The sequence below is a fragment of the Phacochoerus africanus genome, chromosome 5 (assembly GCF_016906955.1).
Source record: "Phacochoerus africanus isolate WHEZ1 chromosome 5, ROS_Pafr_v1, whole genome shotgun sequence".
NCBI lineage: Eukaryota > Metazoa > Chordata > Mammalia > Artiodactyla > Suidae > Phacochoerus > Phacochoerus africanus.
The window spans coordinates 3,584,983-3,603,933 of NC_062548.1; the positions used below are offsets into that span (position 1 = coordinate 3,584,983).

General features: G+C 58.9%; 1 protein-coding gene and 1 long non-coding RNA gene across 3 annotated transcripts in view; one reads left to right on the top strand and one right to left on the bottom strand.

Annotated features, from left to right (window-relative positions):
- Positions 1-8,421: 8,421 nt before the first annotated feature.
- Positions 8,422-18,951, bottom strand: part of IQCE (IQ motif containing E) — a 41,700-nt gene continuing 31,170 nt past the window's right edge. For both annotated transcript variants that reach the window (XM_047779437.1, XM_047779436.1), the window contains 6 exons: positions 17,136-17,306; positions 16,744-16,767; positions 15,541-15,651; positions 14,697-14,818; positions 13,506-13,606; positions 8,422-10,862 (listed from right to left, as the gene is read on the bottom strand). In XM_047779437.1, coding sequence (XP_047635393.1) covers positions 10,735-10,862; positions 13,506-13,606; positions 14,697-14,818; positions 15,541-15,651; positions 16,744-16,767; positions 17,136-17,306 — 657 coding nt within the window. In that variant the 3' untranslated portion in view covers positions 8,422-10,734. The remainder of the gene's footprint in view (positions 10,863-13,505; positions 13,607-14,696; positions 14,819-15,540; positions 15,652-16,743; positions 16,768-17,135; positions 17,307-18,951) is intronic.
- LOC125126997 (uncharacterized) lies at positions 16,173-16,791 on the top strand. The gene is made up of 2 exons (XR_007134841.1): positions 16,173-16,302; positions 16,648-16,791. It is a non-coding gene; the product is annotated as an uncharacterized LOC125126997 (long non-coding RNA).

Genomic DNA, 18,951 nt, shown 5'->3' on the forward strand with positions numbered 1-18,951 from the left:
CGCCGTGGGGCGCCGGGAGGGGAAGGCTGGGAGGGCCCGCGAGCTCCTCCGCCGTTTCCAACGCAGATAGGCCGAGGGTCGGCAGCCTGCCTGCACCTGGGCGCGCGCTCTTTGGTTCAACCATTGCACGTTCCCTGAGCTTCTGCGGGGACTGCCTGGAGGGGCTGCGCTGCGCTGCCCGCCCCCCGACCCCGCCTGTAGCCACGGCTCACACTTAGACCTCAGCGCCTCGCAAGGGACCCAGTGGCCTGTCTGTAGAATAAGGGTGATTCGAAGGCAGAGCCTGGCTTGGTGACCCAGAGGTTTGTGGTCCTGAGCTCTGAGCACCAGTGTCCGCACCTGTAAAGCGCTCAGAACATCGGAGTGTGACCCAGTACAAGTGGGGGTGGAAGGTGGGGATCAATTTCCGTTTCTCCCGAGCCTTTGTGGAACGTTGCGTCTTTTGTCAAGATCTAGGAGAGAGACTGTGCTCTCTCCTGGCATCCTCGGGCCTGGAAATTCAGGCAGCTGCCAGAGAGGGCCGAGCATGTACTTCGAAGCCACATAGCCGCACTTCCTAGTGGAATATCCTCACGGCTATTATAGGGGTGGGGACTCCCCACCCCCACGACAGACAGGGGAGGCTGGAAACCCTCTGGTGCTTGGCCTCAGCACACTCCTCTCTACACAGCCCAGGGGCAATAGAGGCATCCTCTTGGCTCTGGCTTGGTATCGCCGTGGGCCGTTGTTTCTGGGCCTCCTGCATTCTGAGAAACAGGTTTCCACACCCAGGGCTATGGTGTCTGCCATGCTTGGGCTCAGCCAGCTCTGTGGCTGGGCTGGGTCCTTGCAGGCAGGGACAGCTCTGGGCCATGGCCTCCCAAGCCTGTCCATCTGCTCATCCGACTGCCCTCATTTGCCCAGTTTCCTGCGATACGTCCACGGAACCCCAGTGAGTCTCCTGCAAAGAGGCAACCACAGGACACGTGGGAAAAGTGGCCTCTGCATTGCTGTGGTTTCCACTTCCGGGTGATTCGGACACCGTCCAGCTGAGGGATAACAGCCGGGCAGCAGATTGCACAGTCACCAAGTCCTGGCTTTGCGGTGATTCCCGTGCCCCCAGCACAAGCGTGGCAGGCGTACCAGAGTCCCCATATGGAGGCCTGAGGTCCCTGAGCTCCTTTCCATGTCCCCAGAGACCTCACAGAATTGTGCATTGCCCTCTGGTAAGGCCAAACTTTATATGACGTGGTAACTCCAGTGTAAGGTGTCGAATCCTGTCCCCACCAAAGACAGGTCCAGGTCCCAAAGCTTGGTCCCTGTGACTATGATTTTATTTGGAAGTAGGGTCATTGCAGATGTGATCAAGGTAAGATTACAGAGGGCCCTGTCCAGGGGTCCCCATCCGTATGAGAGGGAAACTTGAACGTACTGCTCCGGAGATTCAGACAAGGGGAGAGAACACCATACAGACACAGAGGCAGAGCTGGGGGGTGGAGCCGGAGCCTAGAAACAACGACTGCTTGAGGTCCCGGTGTTGGTGAGAAAATCCCCGTGGAACCGAAAAGCCCCTGTAGAAGCACGCTTTCCCGGGGGTCAGGAGGACCCAGGGCTTCTGGAGTCCGACATGCGCAGCTGTTGGAGCTCAGCATCTTCACTCTTGTCTTTTAACCTGCAAAATGGGGTCCCGGTACCCAGGAGGGGAAGGGATGGAGACTGCCAGGTGGCAGGGGCAGGGCACAAGGGAGACCCGCCCTCACCCTGCCCTCCTTTTGCCTGGCACACACTAGCTGGGGCTGCAGTGGCTCTTCCTGTCTGTCCTGGGATCACTGCTGCTGGACGTTAGCCCCATTCTACAGATGGGGCAACTGAGGCCTATGGGTCAGGGGAATCACCATCCAGGCAGGGAACCCAATTCAGCCTTGTGCTGTTGGCCGCAGACCAAACAACCAGCAATACGCATCCAAGGGGCCCTAGCGGCCAGAGAAATCAGAGAGGACTCAGTCTGCAGGGCGGGCCACTGACTGGGACACCTAAGGTCATGCCCTCAATGACTGGCCGGTGACTCAGGAGGAAGCAGCTGATGGGGAAACCGCTGGTCTTGCCCCAGCTGAGGAAGCAGGCCAGACAGCGATAAGGAGCCACAGCCTCCCATCCCCCACGCTCTGGGGACCTGCAGCCGGGGAGCCCGGAAGGACCCAGCAGGGCCCAGCCCTCATGGGCAGGAAGGACCAGCGGAGGCCCCCTGAGCACCCACACCCACGATCTCGTCCAGCCCCCGGCCAGGCCGTCACATCACAGAGCGGATGTAAGGGGGTTTTCGAGGCTCAGAAATGCAGACACTTGCCCCTAATGCAAGCGGCAAACAGTTGGGCCTCAGTTTCATTTCTGTGAAATGGAACGAAAAACGGCCCCACCTCCCAGGGAGGCTGTGGGCCCAGGCTCCCTGCGGCTCCACCTTTGGGGACCATTCTTTTCTCGCACTCACCAGAGCTTCTCAGCTCCAATGCCCTGGTCTTTCATTTCTTTTTAAATTAACTACCTCCTACTCCAAGTCACAGGTCCTCTGAGCCTAGCCTTTTCATGGCTAAAAGGGGTAGAGTCCTACTTAGCTCCCAGGGATGGGTGACATATATATGGAATAACGTGACACCGCAGCGCCATTCACAACAGCCAGACGATGAGACAACCCAAAGGGCCCTCCGCCGGCGGACGGGAACAGTATTCGGCTCTAAAAAGGAATGAAACTCTGACTATGCTGACACCCTGGAGAGAGCTTGAAAACCTGGTGCACAGGGAAAGAAGCCGGTCACAAAAGGCCACCAAGGGTACGATTCTCTTCACAGGCAGGATCCAGAAGAGGCAAATCCATAGCGACCTCGGGAAGGGGATTAGCTGTTGCCAGGTGCCGGGAGAGGGCGCGGGAGGGACTGCTTCACGGGTGAGGCGTTTCCCTTCCGGGCGAGGGGAAAATTTGAAAAGAGTTATGGTGGCACACATCGTGGACATACTTAATGCCACGGAATTGCACCCTTAAAAGGGGATGAAACTGGGGGTTCCTGCGTGGCTCAGCAGGTGAAGGATCTGGAGTCGTGACCGCTGTGGCGCTGGTCACAGCTGTGGCACGGGTTGGATCCCTGGCCTGGAGACTTCCGCATGCTGCTGGTGCAACCGAAAAAAAGAAAAAGATTAAACTGGATTATGTGTATGTATTACCTTCACAAGTCCCCAAGGTGGGTTGCCGCTCCTGGGGCGCCCTGGAGGCCTCCACTCCCCAGGGAAATGGGATGCCAGCCTTTGTCGGGACTCCTTGTCCGCGTCACCAGGAGCTTGGCCCAGAAGGGCTGTGCCCTTTGCACTGAGCTTCCCCTCCCCGCCCCCCGGGTCTCTGTGAAGGAATCTCCTACCAGCCTCTCCCTGGCTCCCAGGCCTCAGAACCATGTCCAAAGTTGTCCACATGTGCTACCCCTCTCTCCAGGAGAGGGGCAAGGCCGTGACGGTGACATATCACAGCCAAGCCCTTGTTTCTGAAACACATGCCAGGGTGGTCTCAGAGAGCAGCCCTGGCAGGCACAGGCCACCCTGGCCACTGCCTCACAGCCACCAGAGACGTGGCCGCTGACACGCCCTGTTTACAGATGCGGAAACTGAGGCTTGCCCCCAGTCACCAGCCAGGATGACCTTGGCCTGGACTCTTGTGCCTCAGGCCCAGGGACCCTTCCCCCGTCCCAGACACCCCAGCTTTTCTGCAGCGTGGGGGAGGGGGGAACGTGAAGGAGCAGGGGGTCCCACCAGGCTTGCCTCCTCCTCTGCCCAGGGCTGCAGCCTGGCTCTGTGGGCACCCTTGGCTCTGCAGATGCCCTGCATCCCTGCTCTGCTGAGGGCCTGGGGGTGTGCAGGGCCCCTGATGGAGGGCTGGCTGGACATGTGCTCTCCATGTGAGGCTCCCCGCCCCGACCCCGGGGGATGCACTGAGTGCTGTCCTTTTGGCGGGGGTGGCTGGGGTGGGGGGCTGGCTTCACTGGGCTCCGGTGGGCACCAGGGGTGGGCGGCATTCGCAGAGTTCCGCCCCAGCCCATGGGGCCATTGTGTGCCCTCCCAGCTGCCAGTCCTTCCACCTTCTGAAATGCAAATCTGACCCCGTCATTCTCCTGCCAACAGCCCTTCCCTGTTCCCACGGCTCCTGGGGTGAGGGCCAAACGCCTCCGCAGAATGTGCGACACCCCCAGCCTCTGCTCCCTCCTGAGCTCCGTGCCCCCGCCTCGGCCCCAGCTGCCTTGGTGCCACTTCCATCTCTGGGGTGGGGTGGGGGGGGGGGCTGATGGTTCCCTATCGGGTAGAGGGGTGGGGCGGTGGGCAGCGTGTTCCTGACCCGGGGGCCATGGCCCCCTGCACGCCATGCCCCTGGGCCTCTCCCGCCTGGGCCTGGCGAGGAACCTCAGCCGGAGTTCAGCCCACGTGGGGCCCCACACCTGGGCAGGTGGGCTATCCGGTGGCAGAGGAGGAATTTACTCCAGGGCTACAGAGCCCAGCCTGGCTGAGAGACAGACTCACAAACAGAAGAAACACACCTTGATCTCGTGCCCCCTGCCTTTCTCCCTCCGTGCCTGGCACGCTGCAAACGTGCAGCAAATCTTAAAACACACGAGCGGGTTTTGCAAGAACACAAAGAAAGGAGAGAGGGGTCCCAACGAGTGCCTCAGCGGCGGGGCTGGCTTGGCGGGAGACCATTCCTGGCTGGGAAACAGCTTGTGTGAGGGGCCAGCTGAGGTAGGGGCTCCTGTTTCTGGAAACGGCGGCAGTGTCTGGCTGGAGAGGGGACAGCGGGCCACGCTGGGGCGTGGAGGGCATCCAGGGGGCCACGTGCAATCTAAGCGAGTCTGTTGAGTGAGGGGCAAAGGTGTATGTTTCCCAGGCTGGTGATGCAATTCGAGCTGCAGCTGCGACCGATGCCACAGCTGCAACACCACCAGATCCTTAAACCACTGCACTGGGGTGGGGATGGAACTTGGGCCACTACAGAGACTGTGCTGGATCCTTAACCTCCTGCACCACAGTGGGAACTCCTGTTTCCACTGATTCTAAACCAAGGACCACGGAGGCAGTAGGGGGAGGAGGACCAAAGGGCCTGATGCTGGAGGGAGATGAGGAACAGGGAGGAGAAGGCGGGCCATCCCACTGGGTCTATCCTCTTCTTCCCTAGTAACTGGATCTCCCATTTTTCTTGAAAGTATGCCCATCTAGAATAAAAGACATTGCTAAGCTTCCTTGTAGTTGCTTGTGCAACCAACTCTGTTCTGACCAATGGGATATGGGTGGAGCTGTCCTCAAGGGAAGACACGCCCTTTTCTTCCTTCCTTCCTGTGGGCTGGAATGTAGATGTTGTGACTGGAGCTCAAGCAGCCACTTTGGACCATGAGGTCTTGTGTTCAGGAGGGGACGAAACACTAAGAGCACAGATCTCTGAACATCATCCGTTGCCCCATACCGTACCTGCACTGCTTTCCTCGGGACTTTGGAAACTTCCAACTTGTTTGGGATGTTGTTATTTTGGGTGTTCTCACACTCCGGCCAGACCTAAGTCTAACAAACAGAAGGAGGGGCTGGAGAAGGGACTAGGCTGTAGAGGGACCAGCTGTCACCAGGCTGAGTGGGCGAGGCCCTCCAAGACGGGACGGCAGCGGAGGAGCTATTAGCAGCGGCTCCCCACCGTTTCTAGGAGCTGCCCCAGCCCACCTACCCCCGGGCTTTCTGGCTTTCATTCCCTCTACGTGGGGCCCCGGCCGGAAGGGAAAGGCTTGGGGAGGCGGACTGAATGGAAGCCCAGGAGCCCTGGCACACATCGGCCCCTCTGCTTTGAGTCCCAGGCTGTTCTGGGCTTAATTAACGAATAGCTCGGGGCACCCCCCCTCCCTGTATTCAGAAAGGACACGGCACCATGGAAACGTCCCCCAGGTCCCCTGGGCAGGCCCCGTCTAATGGGGCCACCCTTGTGGGTTGTAGCTGCCGGGCGGTTCCGGGATAATGGAAGGCGCTGGCCAAAGGCCATTAGCTGGCGCCCAAGCAAAGTGAAACAGACCCGTTCCCCATGCCCACATTCATGTTCTGAAACCAACAGCAGCTAGAAGAAGCCAGAGATTTAGATTCTGACGTTTTTTTTCCCCCATATGCCCCTGTGATTTTGAGGAATCTCATATTTAAAATCATCTTATCAGGGACTGGGGGGGGGTTACTCCCCATTGTCAGCCTTTAAAAGCTCACACGCTCCTTGCAGGCCAGGCTGGGCTCCACTTCAAAGTGTTTGGATGGAGTTCCCTTCACGGCTCAGCAGTTAACGAACCTGACTAGCATCCATGAGGGTGCAGGTTCAATCCCTGGCCTCGTTCCGTGGGTTAAGCATCCGGCGTTGCCCTGAGCTGTGGTGTAGGTGTCGCAGACGAGGCTCGGATCCTGCGTGGCTGTGGCTCTGGTGTAGGCCGGCAGCTGTAGCTCCTATTCAACCCCTGGCCTGGGAACCTCCATATGCTGCAGGTGCGGCCCTAAAAAGCAAAAAAAAAAAAAAAAGTTTGTGCACGTGTGTATGCACGTGTCCACGCGTGCGTGCCTTCCTGCCAGCTTTCCCTCTGCTGGGTGGAGGCTGGGGGCATGGCGGGTGCATATACTCTGGTCTCCTCTCAGCAGCTCCAGCTAAGACCACCTCCCGCCGCCCCCAAAGGCAACATCCCAGGACAGCAGGTGGCAGCAGGCTTGCGGCCGGGCTAAGCGTCTGAGGAACTCTGCTCACCACTGTCACAGCCTCCTCCAGGCCAACCAGCTCCTCTGAAAGCGCCGAGCCTTCCAGAGGAACCGTTCGCCAGGGATACACACAGAGATCAGGGCGCAGAGAGGGGCTCGGGCAAGTGCTGGAGCCAACACACCCGTCCCTGTAAGGGCTTCAGCCAAGTTCAAGGGCCCGGCAAGCAGCCACATGCACGCAAAGCCAGAGGTGCACCTTGCGCTACAAACCATGGGGAAACAATAGTTTTGCAGAAGTTGGGAGTTCCCATTGTGGCGCAGCAGAAGCGAATCCAACTAGGAACCATGATGTTGCGGGTTTGATCCCTGGCCTCGCTTAGTGGGTTCAGGACCCAGCGTTGCCATGAGCTGTGGTGTAGATGGCAGATGTGGCTCGGATCTGGCGTTGCTGTGGCTCTGGCATAAGCTGGTGGCCACAGCTCCGATTAGACCCCTAGACTGGAAACCTCCATATGCCATGGGTGCAGTCCTAAAAGGACAGAAAAACCAAAAAATATGCATATGTTTGCAGGTCAACTTTTTGGGGGGTCACTGGCATCTGTTTGACTCCTAATTATTTCCTCCCTGCTCCAATCCCAAATTAAGTAGCATTGGGGGAAACACCCCTCCCCCATTTCCCTTTCTTTCTTTTTTCTTTTTCATCTTACTTTTAGGGCCACACCCACAGCATGTGGAGGTTCCAGGATAGCGGTGGAATCAGAGCTGTAGCCACCGTCCCTACACCACAGCCAGAGCAATGCGGGATCTGAGCCGCGTCTGCAACCTACACCACAGCTCATGGGAACGCCGGATGCTTAATGCACTGAGCGAGGCCTGGGATCGAACCTGCATCCTCATGGATGCTAGTCAGATTCGTTTCTGCTGAGCCACGACGGGAACTCCCCCATTTCCCTTTCTTGAGCCTCAAGAAAGGGCATCAAGACAGATACCCTGAAAAACAACTTTTATTTACAAAGGCCAATAGGGAGTAGCACAGGGGGAAGACCTTATCCCTTCTGAGATTCATGTACGAGTCACGCATAAGGCGAGAACATTACTAAACACACACGTGGAAGACCAGCGAGTCCATCACCTCCGACCACGGCCACCCGATGGTTCTCATTTCAACTCCGAGATGCGCATTCTTTCAAGGAGGCTCATTCTGCAGGAGCAGCTGCCAAAAGACCCGTGGGAACTCTGGAGGTCAGCACCTGGAGAAGTCGCCCGAGACCCCTGGCAGGTTTGTGTGTCCACTCTCCCGTCCTCGGAATCTCTGAGCCACACGAGAGCAAACCCTGCTTCCAAAACCACAGGAGGGGTTTGACTTGGCCCACACGGGTTCTAATGGAATTGAAATTTTATCCTGATCTTATAGGTGCATAGGGCTTTCTGCAGAGGGTTCTTTCTTTCTTTCTTTTTAAAATGTTTAGTCTTTTCTAGGCCCGCAACTGCAGCATATGGAGGTTCCCAGGTTAGGGGTCTAATCGGAGCTGTAGCTGCCGGCCTACACCACAGCAACAAGCAACGCGGGATCCGAGCCGCATCTGCAACCTACACCACAGCTCACGGCAACGCCAGATCCTTAACCCACGGAGCGAGGCCAGGGATCAAACCCGCAACCTCATGGTTCCCAGTCGGATACATTAACCATTGAGCCATGACGGGAACTCCTGCAGAGGGTATTTATTTCTTAAAAAATGAAGCAGAGCCCTGCAGCCTCGCCCCGTAGATGGGAGCTTGGTGGCTGACCGTTTCCTGGTGCAACTGGTGTTTTTGGCTGGGATGAGCCTTCTGGTCTGTCCGGTGGGGTAGCGCCACAGAGACAGGCGCAGGGGAAGGGGCCTCTCGGCCCCAGGCCCCTCTCCCGTCCCTCCCTGTGCTGCTCCTGCAGCCGCGGGCCCTGCACGCAGGCCGGGCACCTGGCCTTCTCCAGGGAACAGATCACACAAGTGAGGGTCGCAGAGCTGCCGCAAAGGGCGTGCGACCTTGGGCATCGGACATCAGCCGAGGTCGCCGCCTCGAGGGGCGTCATCTCCCGAGGGGGCTTCAGTTCACTTTTCCCGATCGGCCCTGCCGGAGCCAACAAGCAGAGGCAGACAAATGCTCACCTGTATACTTCTCGGGGGTACCTGCTTGGAAACGTCAGGTCCACGAACCGACCTAGCCGTTCTCAGCGCTGCCTGTGGCCCGGCCCCTGCAGGTCGCAGTGCACAGGGCACTTCCCCCAGGCCCAGGCAGGGTGGCCCTGCCTGGGATCTACTGGCCGAAGGACCCAGACAGCAAGGAGGAATGCAGAAAGGCCAGTTTTTGAATGGGGGTGGGGAGGGAGAAGCGGCCCCCTGGGGACATGCAGGCCCAAGGTCATGGCCCCCTGGGTGCCTTACTGGGTGGAAGGGTGTCTACAGGCCTTGGGCTGAGCCAACAGCCCGAAGAGGAACAGACTCAGTGCAGGAGACAGGGATCAGCAAGGAACTCAGGCAAGTTAGCACTCAGGCCCGAGGGAGACGAGAGAAGAACAGACGGACCTGGCAGCTCACAGACCAAATAAAGAACAACCCCCACAAGCCTGGCCCCCCGGCCGAACTTTTTTCCGCTCCCTGTATGAAGAGCAGCTGTGTGGAGAGGCGCTGGGTGGGACCCAGCGAGACTCAGGCTGGGGGACCCCTCCCTCTCCCACAGGACAGGGCCCCCCTTCCCGGCCACGCGCCTCATGAGTGCCGAGCCAGAAGCTTCTGATCACTGTGAGGAGGGCCCGGGAGCCGCCGAAAGGACGAGTCTGAGCTGGGCTCCCTGAGTTTCAACATCAGAAGGGCCGCCGCACTGCCAGGGCTCTGGGGTCCCCCTGTGGGGGAGGGGGAGGGGTCACCCAGCGAGTGAACCATCCCTAGAGTTCAGGCCACAAGCGAGCTTTGCACCCTCGGCTCTCCCCTGTGATGCCAGCCGTCCCGGGATGCTCAGGGGACGGTCCGGCACCAGACCTGGGGTGGGGGTGGGGTCTAGGTGCCCTTAGGCTGCCACCCAAGCCTGGGCTCTTCCTTTCCACCCATCAGGAAGGGCTAACCTCAGACAGAGAACCAGAACCAGCTGCTGAAGGACCTCTGTGCCACACCCGTGGGGCTGGGCCTGCACCCAGCGAAGGTGGGGGGCCTTTCCCTCCCTTCACCCCCTGGGCCGCCCCGCAGGGGCCGTAGCACCTGCCCCTGGGCTTGGGGAACAACCTCGTGCTGCATGTTTCCAAAGCAGACCTGATGCTGCTTCTGTGATTATAATTGGGTGTTTTGTTGACTTCATCTACTCAGTGACAAAATCCATCACCAGACTCCTTGCTGGAACAGCAGCTCTCGGGGACAGTGCCCCCAGGGGTTGGGGAGGATGACGGAAGACAGATCTGTGTGGTGAGGGGCAGGAGGGGGAGCCCCAGGAACCCGAACCCGTTTGGGGACCCCGACAGCATTCATCTCGTAGCTTCTGAAACGGCCAAGTTTTGTCTCGGGGCTGCGGGGGCCCACCCACTGCAGGCCTGGGTGCTCGCCCTTCCCAAAGGCACAACTTCCAAAAAGAGTGGCTGGCTTGCCTGCCGGGCTGCAGCCAGAGCAGGTGCCAGCTGGGCGGGGGGGGGTGTCGAGGAGCGGGGGGAGGGGGGAAGGGGCACCACCATCCAGGTGAAGCTGCTCCGCCCAGTCTCGGCCAAAGGCCCCAGGAGAAGGTGTTTCTGTGGGGCTCCCTGGCGGGCCCCCCCCCCCAGTCTGTCTGGCACTAAAGACCATGGGGTGCGGACAAGGCGACCACTTTCCAAAGAGAAAGGCCTCTGGGACGCTAAACAAACAAGCAAACAGGTACAACCCAAGAGAACCCCGGGGGAGGGTTAAACGGGTGGTGTTCTTTCCCTCACTGGGTAAGTTCCTTTCCAATGGTGGTTACTTGTCCTCTAGCCTAACCTGACAGAGCACCGCCGCACCGGGGCAACGAGCAGAGGGAGGCCTAGGGCCGGGAGGCGCTTCTCTTCGCGGGCAGAGACACGGCTAAGACGATCTCGTCCGAGTCGTCGGAGTTCACTTCCTCGGCGGCAGGGGGAGGCCCTGCGGGCGGCTGCCCCGGGGGAGGGGGCTCTGTGGAAACAGAAAGGAAGCAGAGACAGGGAGGGAGGTCACAGCTCCGGAGCCACCTGACGCCGTGCCCCAACGCCAGCATCGTGACACCTGCCTCCGCCTCGAAGCTCAGCACCAGCATGCTGGCCTTTTTCCAAAAGCAAAGCACCTGCAACAGGGGAAGGCTGGCCAGCACCGAGGAGACTCAGGCCCGGGGCGGGAATTCTCCATCACGCTCCCAGCAGCGTCCGGGAGGCTGGGCCCGGGGGGCCGGCTGTGATTCGTGGGCGCCAGCTTCCTTGGGGGGACACGCGACCTTTCAGAGTGCATGCCTCCCACAGTGGGCCGGGGGCTGGGGGCCGGGCCTTGACACGCCAGCACCCAGTGACCCCCTACCAGCTTTCCAACAGTGGACTCCGCACCGCCCCCAGGCCCCGCAACGCTCTTCTCACACAACCAAACTCTCCAAATCCCATAATCAATGCTGGTTGGGATGCCACCTCCAGACCCAGCATCACCCCAAGGGGCCACGGGGACAAGAAGCAGGTCCCCGCTGGGCCTGGGGCCGGGAAGAGGGCTCTGCTCTTACTGTTTCAGAGAGTTAAAAAAAAAAAAAAAAAGAGAACCAATCACTGATTCAAGATAAAAGAGGGAAGGAAATTATGACTCTGTGCTGCTGATATTGTAACTGTGTCAGCTTTTTTTTTTTTTTCTGTTACTTTCATGAAAATTATGAAAGGGGAACCTTATGAAATTAAAAACATCAGTTTTCAAGGATAGCTTCAGTGTTTTCCCTTTAAAAACACTTCCGCAATCAGCTCCAACAAGGGCTTGATGGCCCCTTGTCACAGAGACCGGTTCCTTGTGTAGACAAGAGCTGAGGGTCTGAACACCTTTGATGGTCCCTTCTGGGCAGGAGGACGGGCTGCCCCTTTAAAATGACATGCATTTCACGAGAGCAGGAAAAGGTGGCGTAAACAGACATTTAGCCCTGCTCAGAGAATCTAAAGGTCACCAAACAGAGCGTCTGGTGAAATCAGAGTGAAACGGGTTTTTGGAGAATAATGTGCAGCCTTTGGGGAGCTGGAACGTTCTAGGGCGGCCCCTGCGCTCCCCGCAGCCGCCCGTCTTTCCTTTAAATCCCAGGGCTGCTGATCGCTCTTTGCTGGGCTTTGCAAGTGAAAGTGGAGCTTTTGGAGAGAAGAGCAAAGTTCAAAGTTCGCCAGCTCCGACAAAGCGAGAGAAGGCGGTGAATTGGAGACAGTGCAGTTTCCCACGCGGTGATGACTTCAGGTCAGAAGGGCGGTGACCCCCACACCCCCCAGGGCAGGGCGGCGGGGCTGCCAGCTTCCCGGGCCCCCACGGCCTGGGCGCTTCATCCTCAGGGGCCAGCCCCTCCCTGGCCTCGGCGCTGCTCCCTTCACTGTGGTCCTGCCCTGAAATGACAGGCCAGCCAGAGGCTCCCGCCTGCGCAGGCTCGCCCACTCACGCGTCTTCCCATCCTCACACCTTTGGTTCAGAAAAACTGCTTTCTCCTGGGGTTTCTCCTTGATCTGAAGCCCCAGTCCCTGCCCGTACCTGCCCTTCTCTGACTCCGTCTTTGCAGCCTCAGCCCTGCAAGCCCTTGCCTGCAAGGTTCTCCAGGGCCAAGTGCAACCGTGTTGAGCCTGCCCGCCACGCTCACGACCGCGCTTCCTGCTCTAGGGACAGTCCAAGAGCTCAGAACACATCTCGGGCCCTACACACACAGTCCGGGCAAGTGCAGATGGCTTCCCAGGTACCCTTTGGGGTAGGAAGGGCCTGAAGCACAGTCAGACCCACAGATGTCAGGACTGAAAGCGAAGCTCAAGGGACCTCTCTCCATGCTCCGTCTTACACGTGAGGAGTTGAGGCCCGGAGGGGCCCCCCCCCCCCCCCCCCCCCGTCCACAGTGGGCACGGCTGGACCCGGGCCACACCTGGGGTTGTGGCAGCCCTGCCCATTCCAGGGCTTCTCCACAGACTGTTACTGGATCTTAATGAAGCAGAAAAGGAAACACAAGCAAAATTTCACTTAAAACCAACAAACAGGAGAAATACTGGCGCAAGGGTGGGCAACCATCTCGCTGCAATGAGAGTGAAAATAAAACTCAGAGCCACAAAGCTCCAACTGCACGGCCTGTGGAAATGATGGCACAGGCCGCTGTCACCCACCCTGGCGCTAGGTCCAGCTTGTTGAGTGCCAGGGGGTGCCTTAGGGCCCATCTCTTTTCCCCACAACCCACGGGACAAAGGACAAAGCTGTGACAGGGAGGCTTGGCCATGGCACCTCCCGGCTGAAGCACTACTCAGCTTGCAGGGGGTTGCATGGGACAAGCTCCTTTGGCTCAAACCTTGGAAGGCCAGCGGCCCCTCATGTGAAATCCAAAATGAAATGGGGAGCTCCCGTCCCAGCACAGCGGAAATGAACCTGACTCGTACCCATGAGGTTGCAGGTTGGCTCCCTGGCCTCGCTCAGTGGGTTAAGGACCCGGCGTTGCCGTGAGCTGGGGTGTAGGTCACAGATCTAGCGTGGCTGTGGCTGTGGCCGGCAGCTGTGGCTCCAATTCGACCCCTAGCCTGGGAACCTCCATATGCTGTGGGTGCGGCCCTAAAAAACTAAAAAAAAAAAAAGAAATGAAATTACCGGGAGAAGCCTCAGGAAAGGGTGGAGCGGAGGGCTCGTCCTGCAGGGTCCATGCGGATCTCTCAGTAAACGTGGCGGTGGTAGTTCTTGGACCGGCAGCACTGGGAAAAAGAGAGAAACGAGCTGATTCTGATCTAAGTGAAGGCTACTGCTGGGCTCACTGATTTGCTAAAGGCACCTGCCCTGGGGAGGTGTCTGGCACCGCCAGCCACACGCCAGATGCGGGCTGGCTCCTGAGACAGGCTGGCTGGGAGGGGCCTGGGTGTGTCCTTTCCACCCCCTGGCCACGGCTGGCTGTGCCAGGGCCGGCCCCTGACCTGAGCTCAGCCCCTGACCCCTCCCAGGTTACATGGAGTCCAGACCCCGAGATCCTGACTCAGTCTCTTTCTTTCTCTCTTTCTTTGCTGTGCTTGGGACATGATGAAGTTCCCAGGTCAGGGACTGACCCTGCACCACAGCAGTGACGTGAGCCACAGCAGTGACAATGCCAGATCCTTAATCCACTGAGCCACCAGGGAGCTCCAGTCCGGCTCTCCTTTTGCAGAGAGAAATATGGAGACGTCACAGCAACGGGTGGCTGCCGCTTCTGCTGCACGGACCAAGCAGCAGGTGTCTGCGCGAGAGGGGGGCTGCGGCTGGAGGGCAGAGAACAGCCCCAGGGCAGGGGGAAGAGGGAAGGGAAGCCTGGCTCTGGCCCCTCCTGGACCCCTGTCCCCTGGGAGGGGCTCTCTCAGCCTCGCTGCAAATCCCACTCTGCCTGAGGGCTTCTGAACTGCTGCAGCCAGGACGCTGTCACGACTAAGCTGCGGGATACCCAGCAGGAATGGTGCCGCTGACAGTGAGGGTGTGGCTGCAGGAAGGCCTCTGATAACACCCTGAACACCTGAACACGTGTCACAGTCCTGTTTCCTTCAGGAAGGGGCAGGGCTCAGGACAGGCGGAGGAGAGCCAGTGCGCAGACGGATGGTGCCGGAACTGCGCAGGTCTCACCGGCTCCGTGTCCTCCCAGCCACAGGAGAACGGTTCTAAAAAGGCCTCGTCCCGGGGACCAGAACCTGTGGCCCACCCCACCTGTGTGGTGGGGGTGTCACTTACGTTCTGGCGTCGCGCCTGGGGCCTGGGTGCGCGCTACGGCCTGTCTGGCACTGCCCTGTGATGCAGAACAGAGAGGGGCCCGCCAGGTGCGCTTACCTGTGCCTGGCCCGTGCCAGGTGTGCCCGGAAGACAGACTGGATGATGGTAATGGCCTCTTCTTGCCCTGGGTCACCCCCGGCCTGGACGTCGGGGCTCGGGCTGAGAGGCTGTGGAGGGTTCTGTGGCACAGAGACCGCGGGGAGGACAAACCGTCTGAGGCTCTGCCACCTTCCACATGCGGCACGAACGCCGCCCTGGCCCCTCAGTCCAGGGGGGAGAGCACGGTTCCCGTTCAGGTTGCCCTCGTTACTACCGTCAGCAGTTTCCGAGGGCAGGGTGTCTCTTAGACCCCAGAGATTCTGGAAGTGTCTTTGCTATATTTTATTTTATTTTTGTCTTTTCATACCCATGGCACATGGAGGTTCCCAGGCTAGGGGCTGAATTGGAACTACAGCTGCCGGCCTACGCCACAGCCAGAGCAACGCGGGATCCGAGCCGCATCCGAGACCCACACCACAGCTCACGGCAATGCCGGATCCTTAACCCACGGAGCAAGGCCAGGGATCGAACCCACATCCTCACACATGCTAGTCGGGTTCGTTGCTGCTACGCCACAGCGGGAACCCCGCCTTGGCTGTGTTTAAGGCCGTGTCTACACTGCGAGGTGGACAGAGTGCTTGATGTTTCTCAACATCCACACCATCTGCCCTAAGCGAAACCCAGATGGAGCCACGCTAGCTGCAGCCTGGCCGGTAGGCGCTGCACAACAGGGGGCAGGCAGACCTGGGCAAGGCGGGGCATGCGGAGCCAGGGGTGCAGCACTCGACCTGGGGCTTAGACGTGAGAAGAAACGGAGAGAGGGCACCAGAACTTAGGATGCGTGCAGCCCTCTGAGGGTTACCTGGCGGGGAGGGCTTGGCACGCTGGGGGCTTCCGAGCTGCACGCTCTGCTCGACAACAGCTTCACCCGCGCTAGATGCCCCCTGAAAGCCGCCTGCAGCACCACAGCCGCCTGGCAGGAGACGAGAGAGGGGTGGGTGTCAGTGGATTAACAGGATTCCAGAGGGAAAAGCTCCAGCAGGGGAGAGGGTGACTTCCCTTCGTCCTGCACAGGCCCGGGGACGCCGCACCTCCCACGGTGAGAAACACGCCAGTCACGCCCAACCTCGGGGACAAACGGGCCCCAAGCCACCGTGAGCCAAATCTTGGAATAAATGAATTGTCTGTTAAATGCTCTTACACTGAGCCGCTGACTTTACCCTGCATTAACGCACAGTTCCGTTTTCATGTTGAGATGGTTATTCTATGTCGGGATAGTAATTCCATGCTTTCCAAGTTTGTCTTCCAAAATCAAGCGGGGTAAAGCAGAATCTCAAACTATCACCAAGGATTATTTGTCCTTCAACCTTGATCTAAAATGATTTTCTTTTATTTTTTGTCTGTCTTTTCACCCGTGGCATATGGAGGTTCCCAGGCTAGGGGTCTAATTGGACCTACAGCTGCCGGCCTCCACCACAGCCACAGCCATGCCAGATCTGAGCCTGGAGGCACTGGGGCAGCAAGTGCAAAGGCCCTGTGGCAGGAATGGCCTGGACAGTTTCAAGGATGCCAGAGATGCTCCCAAACCGAGCAAGGCTGGAGAAGGGCCCCAGGAGCGTCTCAGGTAGGGCTTTGGGGAATAACCCTGGGTTTTGTTCTGCGCGTGAGAGGGGGTCATCGTGGAGTGATGTGGTTTAACATTTAAGAATGTCAGCCTGCGGCTGTGTGGGGAAGAGGCCGTCACGGGCAGAGCAGAAGCAGGGCGGCCGGCAGCTTAGGTCTGCACCGGCAGCTCTTCGGCGTTGGCAACACACCAGCTGGCCCTCCGCTCTGCCGTGCCCTCCTTTCCCGGGGGAGCCATACCATCTCCCTCCCCCAGGATTTCCTTCCTCTCTCTCCAGTCCAGTCCTTAACTGGCTGAGCCACCAGGGAACTCCCGGCTTGTCTGTCTTAATGTCTGTCTCCCAAGGGCCCACACTTGCTTGACCCAGAACTGATGACCAAGAGAAGCCGTGGTGAAAGAACGACGGATGATGGGGTGAATTGTGAAATAAAACTTGCTCACCTCATCCAGAGCAGCCTTCTTCTTCTGAAATAAAGAGATAAACTATGAGTGACGGCGAGGATGAAGTTTTTGCAATGGGGTTCGTCGCTTGACCCTGCCCTGCCGCCGTCAACCAGCCACAGGAACGTGGAGTCGGGGCGCCCTCCCCTCACCGAGAGCCCCTCCCCAACGCCCTCCCCGTGTTCCACATGCGGCCTCCTGCCCACCCACCCACCCTGTTCCGGAATCTTCAGCTGCGTACATTCTGCCTCCCCTCCACTTTCCTACATGTCAATTGCATGTGGCGCAGAGCCTGGCAAAGGGACCCGGGAAGTATGCGAGGATGTGGGCAACAGAGGGGCCCCTGCGGCTGCACGTGTCTCCGTCTGGCCATGTGGCGTGGGGACACCCACCTGGCGCTGGTACATCTTCCACCTGCTCTGCAGGACCCTGGCGGCCGCGTCTCTTCTCCTCTCGGAGCAGGTGGTGGGAGGCCGGGGGGAGCCCCCCACACTGGTGCCCGGCTCAGCGTCTGGCTGGGAGCGGCTGGCGGTGGCTTGGGGCGGGCCAGGCTCTTCCTGGGGCTGCGAGAAATTGAAGGTGTGACAGATGAGTCAGCGGGCTGAGGAGATGGGCATCAGGCGAGGCGGCAGGATATGAGGATATTACAGGCGAAGCTTATCAGACAGGACTTTTTAATTTAGAGGGAAAAGTCCTTGTCCACAGCTCTCTGCATGCCAGACAACAAAGAAGTCTTTGGAGAAACAATATGTGCGCTAGTAAATGGGGTGAAACGTGGCTTTCGTTAACTGGAGCACCCCCAGTGAGGAGAGGGCAACGTCCCCAGCAGTGTCGCTAGAATAACGGTAACAAGCTTTCCAAGTTCAGTGACACCTGTGCATTACTGCAAGAATTATCTGCTTTTTTTGGGGGGGGGAAGGGATCCTTTTTTGGTCCTTTAGGCTTATACGGAATTACAAAAATGGGACTCGTGAGATAAAAGGCAATAGATTCGTCGCTTGGTTTTAAGGTAGAAAGAAGCAAGAACTGCTATTGTGGCCACCAAAGCGACACTCGCTTCTACCCATTTGCACTGTTCTCCTCACGTGAAGCCCGCAAGCTCAGTGCAGACACGCATTTCTCAGCGGAGGGGGCCCTCGCAGACAGAAACAGGTGCAAGCGCTACAAGTCCACACCTGGGAGACGGTGAAACCACAGCCCCGGCCCCTGGCCCGCGTGGCCTGCCCGCCGACCAGGCTGCAGTGGCCCCCCCGCACCAGCCTCCTTAGGGCGAAGAGCGCCTTCCGCCAAGAGCCCTGCCACAGCCTGGCCCTTTGACTCTGTTCCCCAAAGGCGGGCCTTGCCTTCTCCCCCCAGTCCTACTGCATCTCCAGACCTCAGCTCCCCGGAGGATTCTGGAAAAGTCCGCCACATGTGGCTGGTGCCACTGTGAGCAAGAAGGCAAAACCAGTTACTTGGACGATGAAGCGCCACTTATTCCAGCAACTCTTGGCAGACAGCTGAAAGGATTTAAAATGTGATTCACATAAAAATTCCTTGAAGCCCTGCGGAAAGCGGGCTCCCATCACCTCGTTTAAACCCACGATGAGTCACTCCCATCGCCACGCGGGGAGCCGGGTCCCCGTTTGGAGCAATGCAGAAGCCGCCCAATTAATCCCATTCTTCTTTGCCCTGAAAATGGAAATGCTTTTCAAGCAGGAAATAAAACCCAAAGCAAAACTCAACTTTTAAAATAAATAACGAGTGGAATCTTGACACCAGGCACATCCGACGCTTGCCTCCGTCAGGAGAGACGAGAGACGACAGGTGCAGCTGCTCGAGGAGCGGACCTCCGACCCGGGGGTCCCCGCGACCGCGGCCGCTGGGGCCTGCCCTGAGTTAGTGGTGCCGGTCTCCGAGGACAGAGGGGACCCTGTGGCATCGTGCCGGGTCTGTGCTAGCTGATCGGCGTGCGGGGCCGAGGGGCCAGGAGGCTCCCCCAGGCTCCTCTTCCTGGAGCCATTGGGGTCCCGTTAGCACACACGCAGGGAGTGAGTCCTGAGATGACTTTCCCTCTGTCTCCAAGCCGACAGGTTGCTGAGACAGAAGGACAGACCCGCTTTTCTTCTGTTCTCCGTGTCCACAGGGAACCCGAGCAGGCGGAAGAGTGGGAGGGACCCTCCAAACCAGATGACCCCCCGGGCAGACCGTGGCTGCCGATTCCGGGCC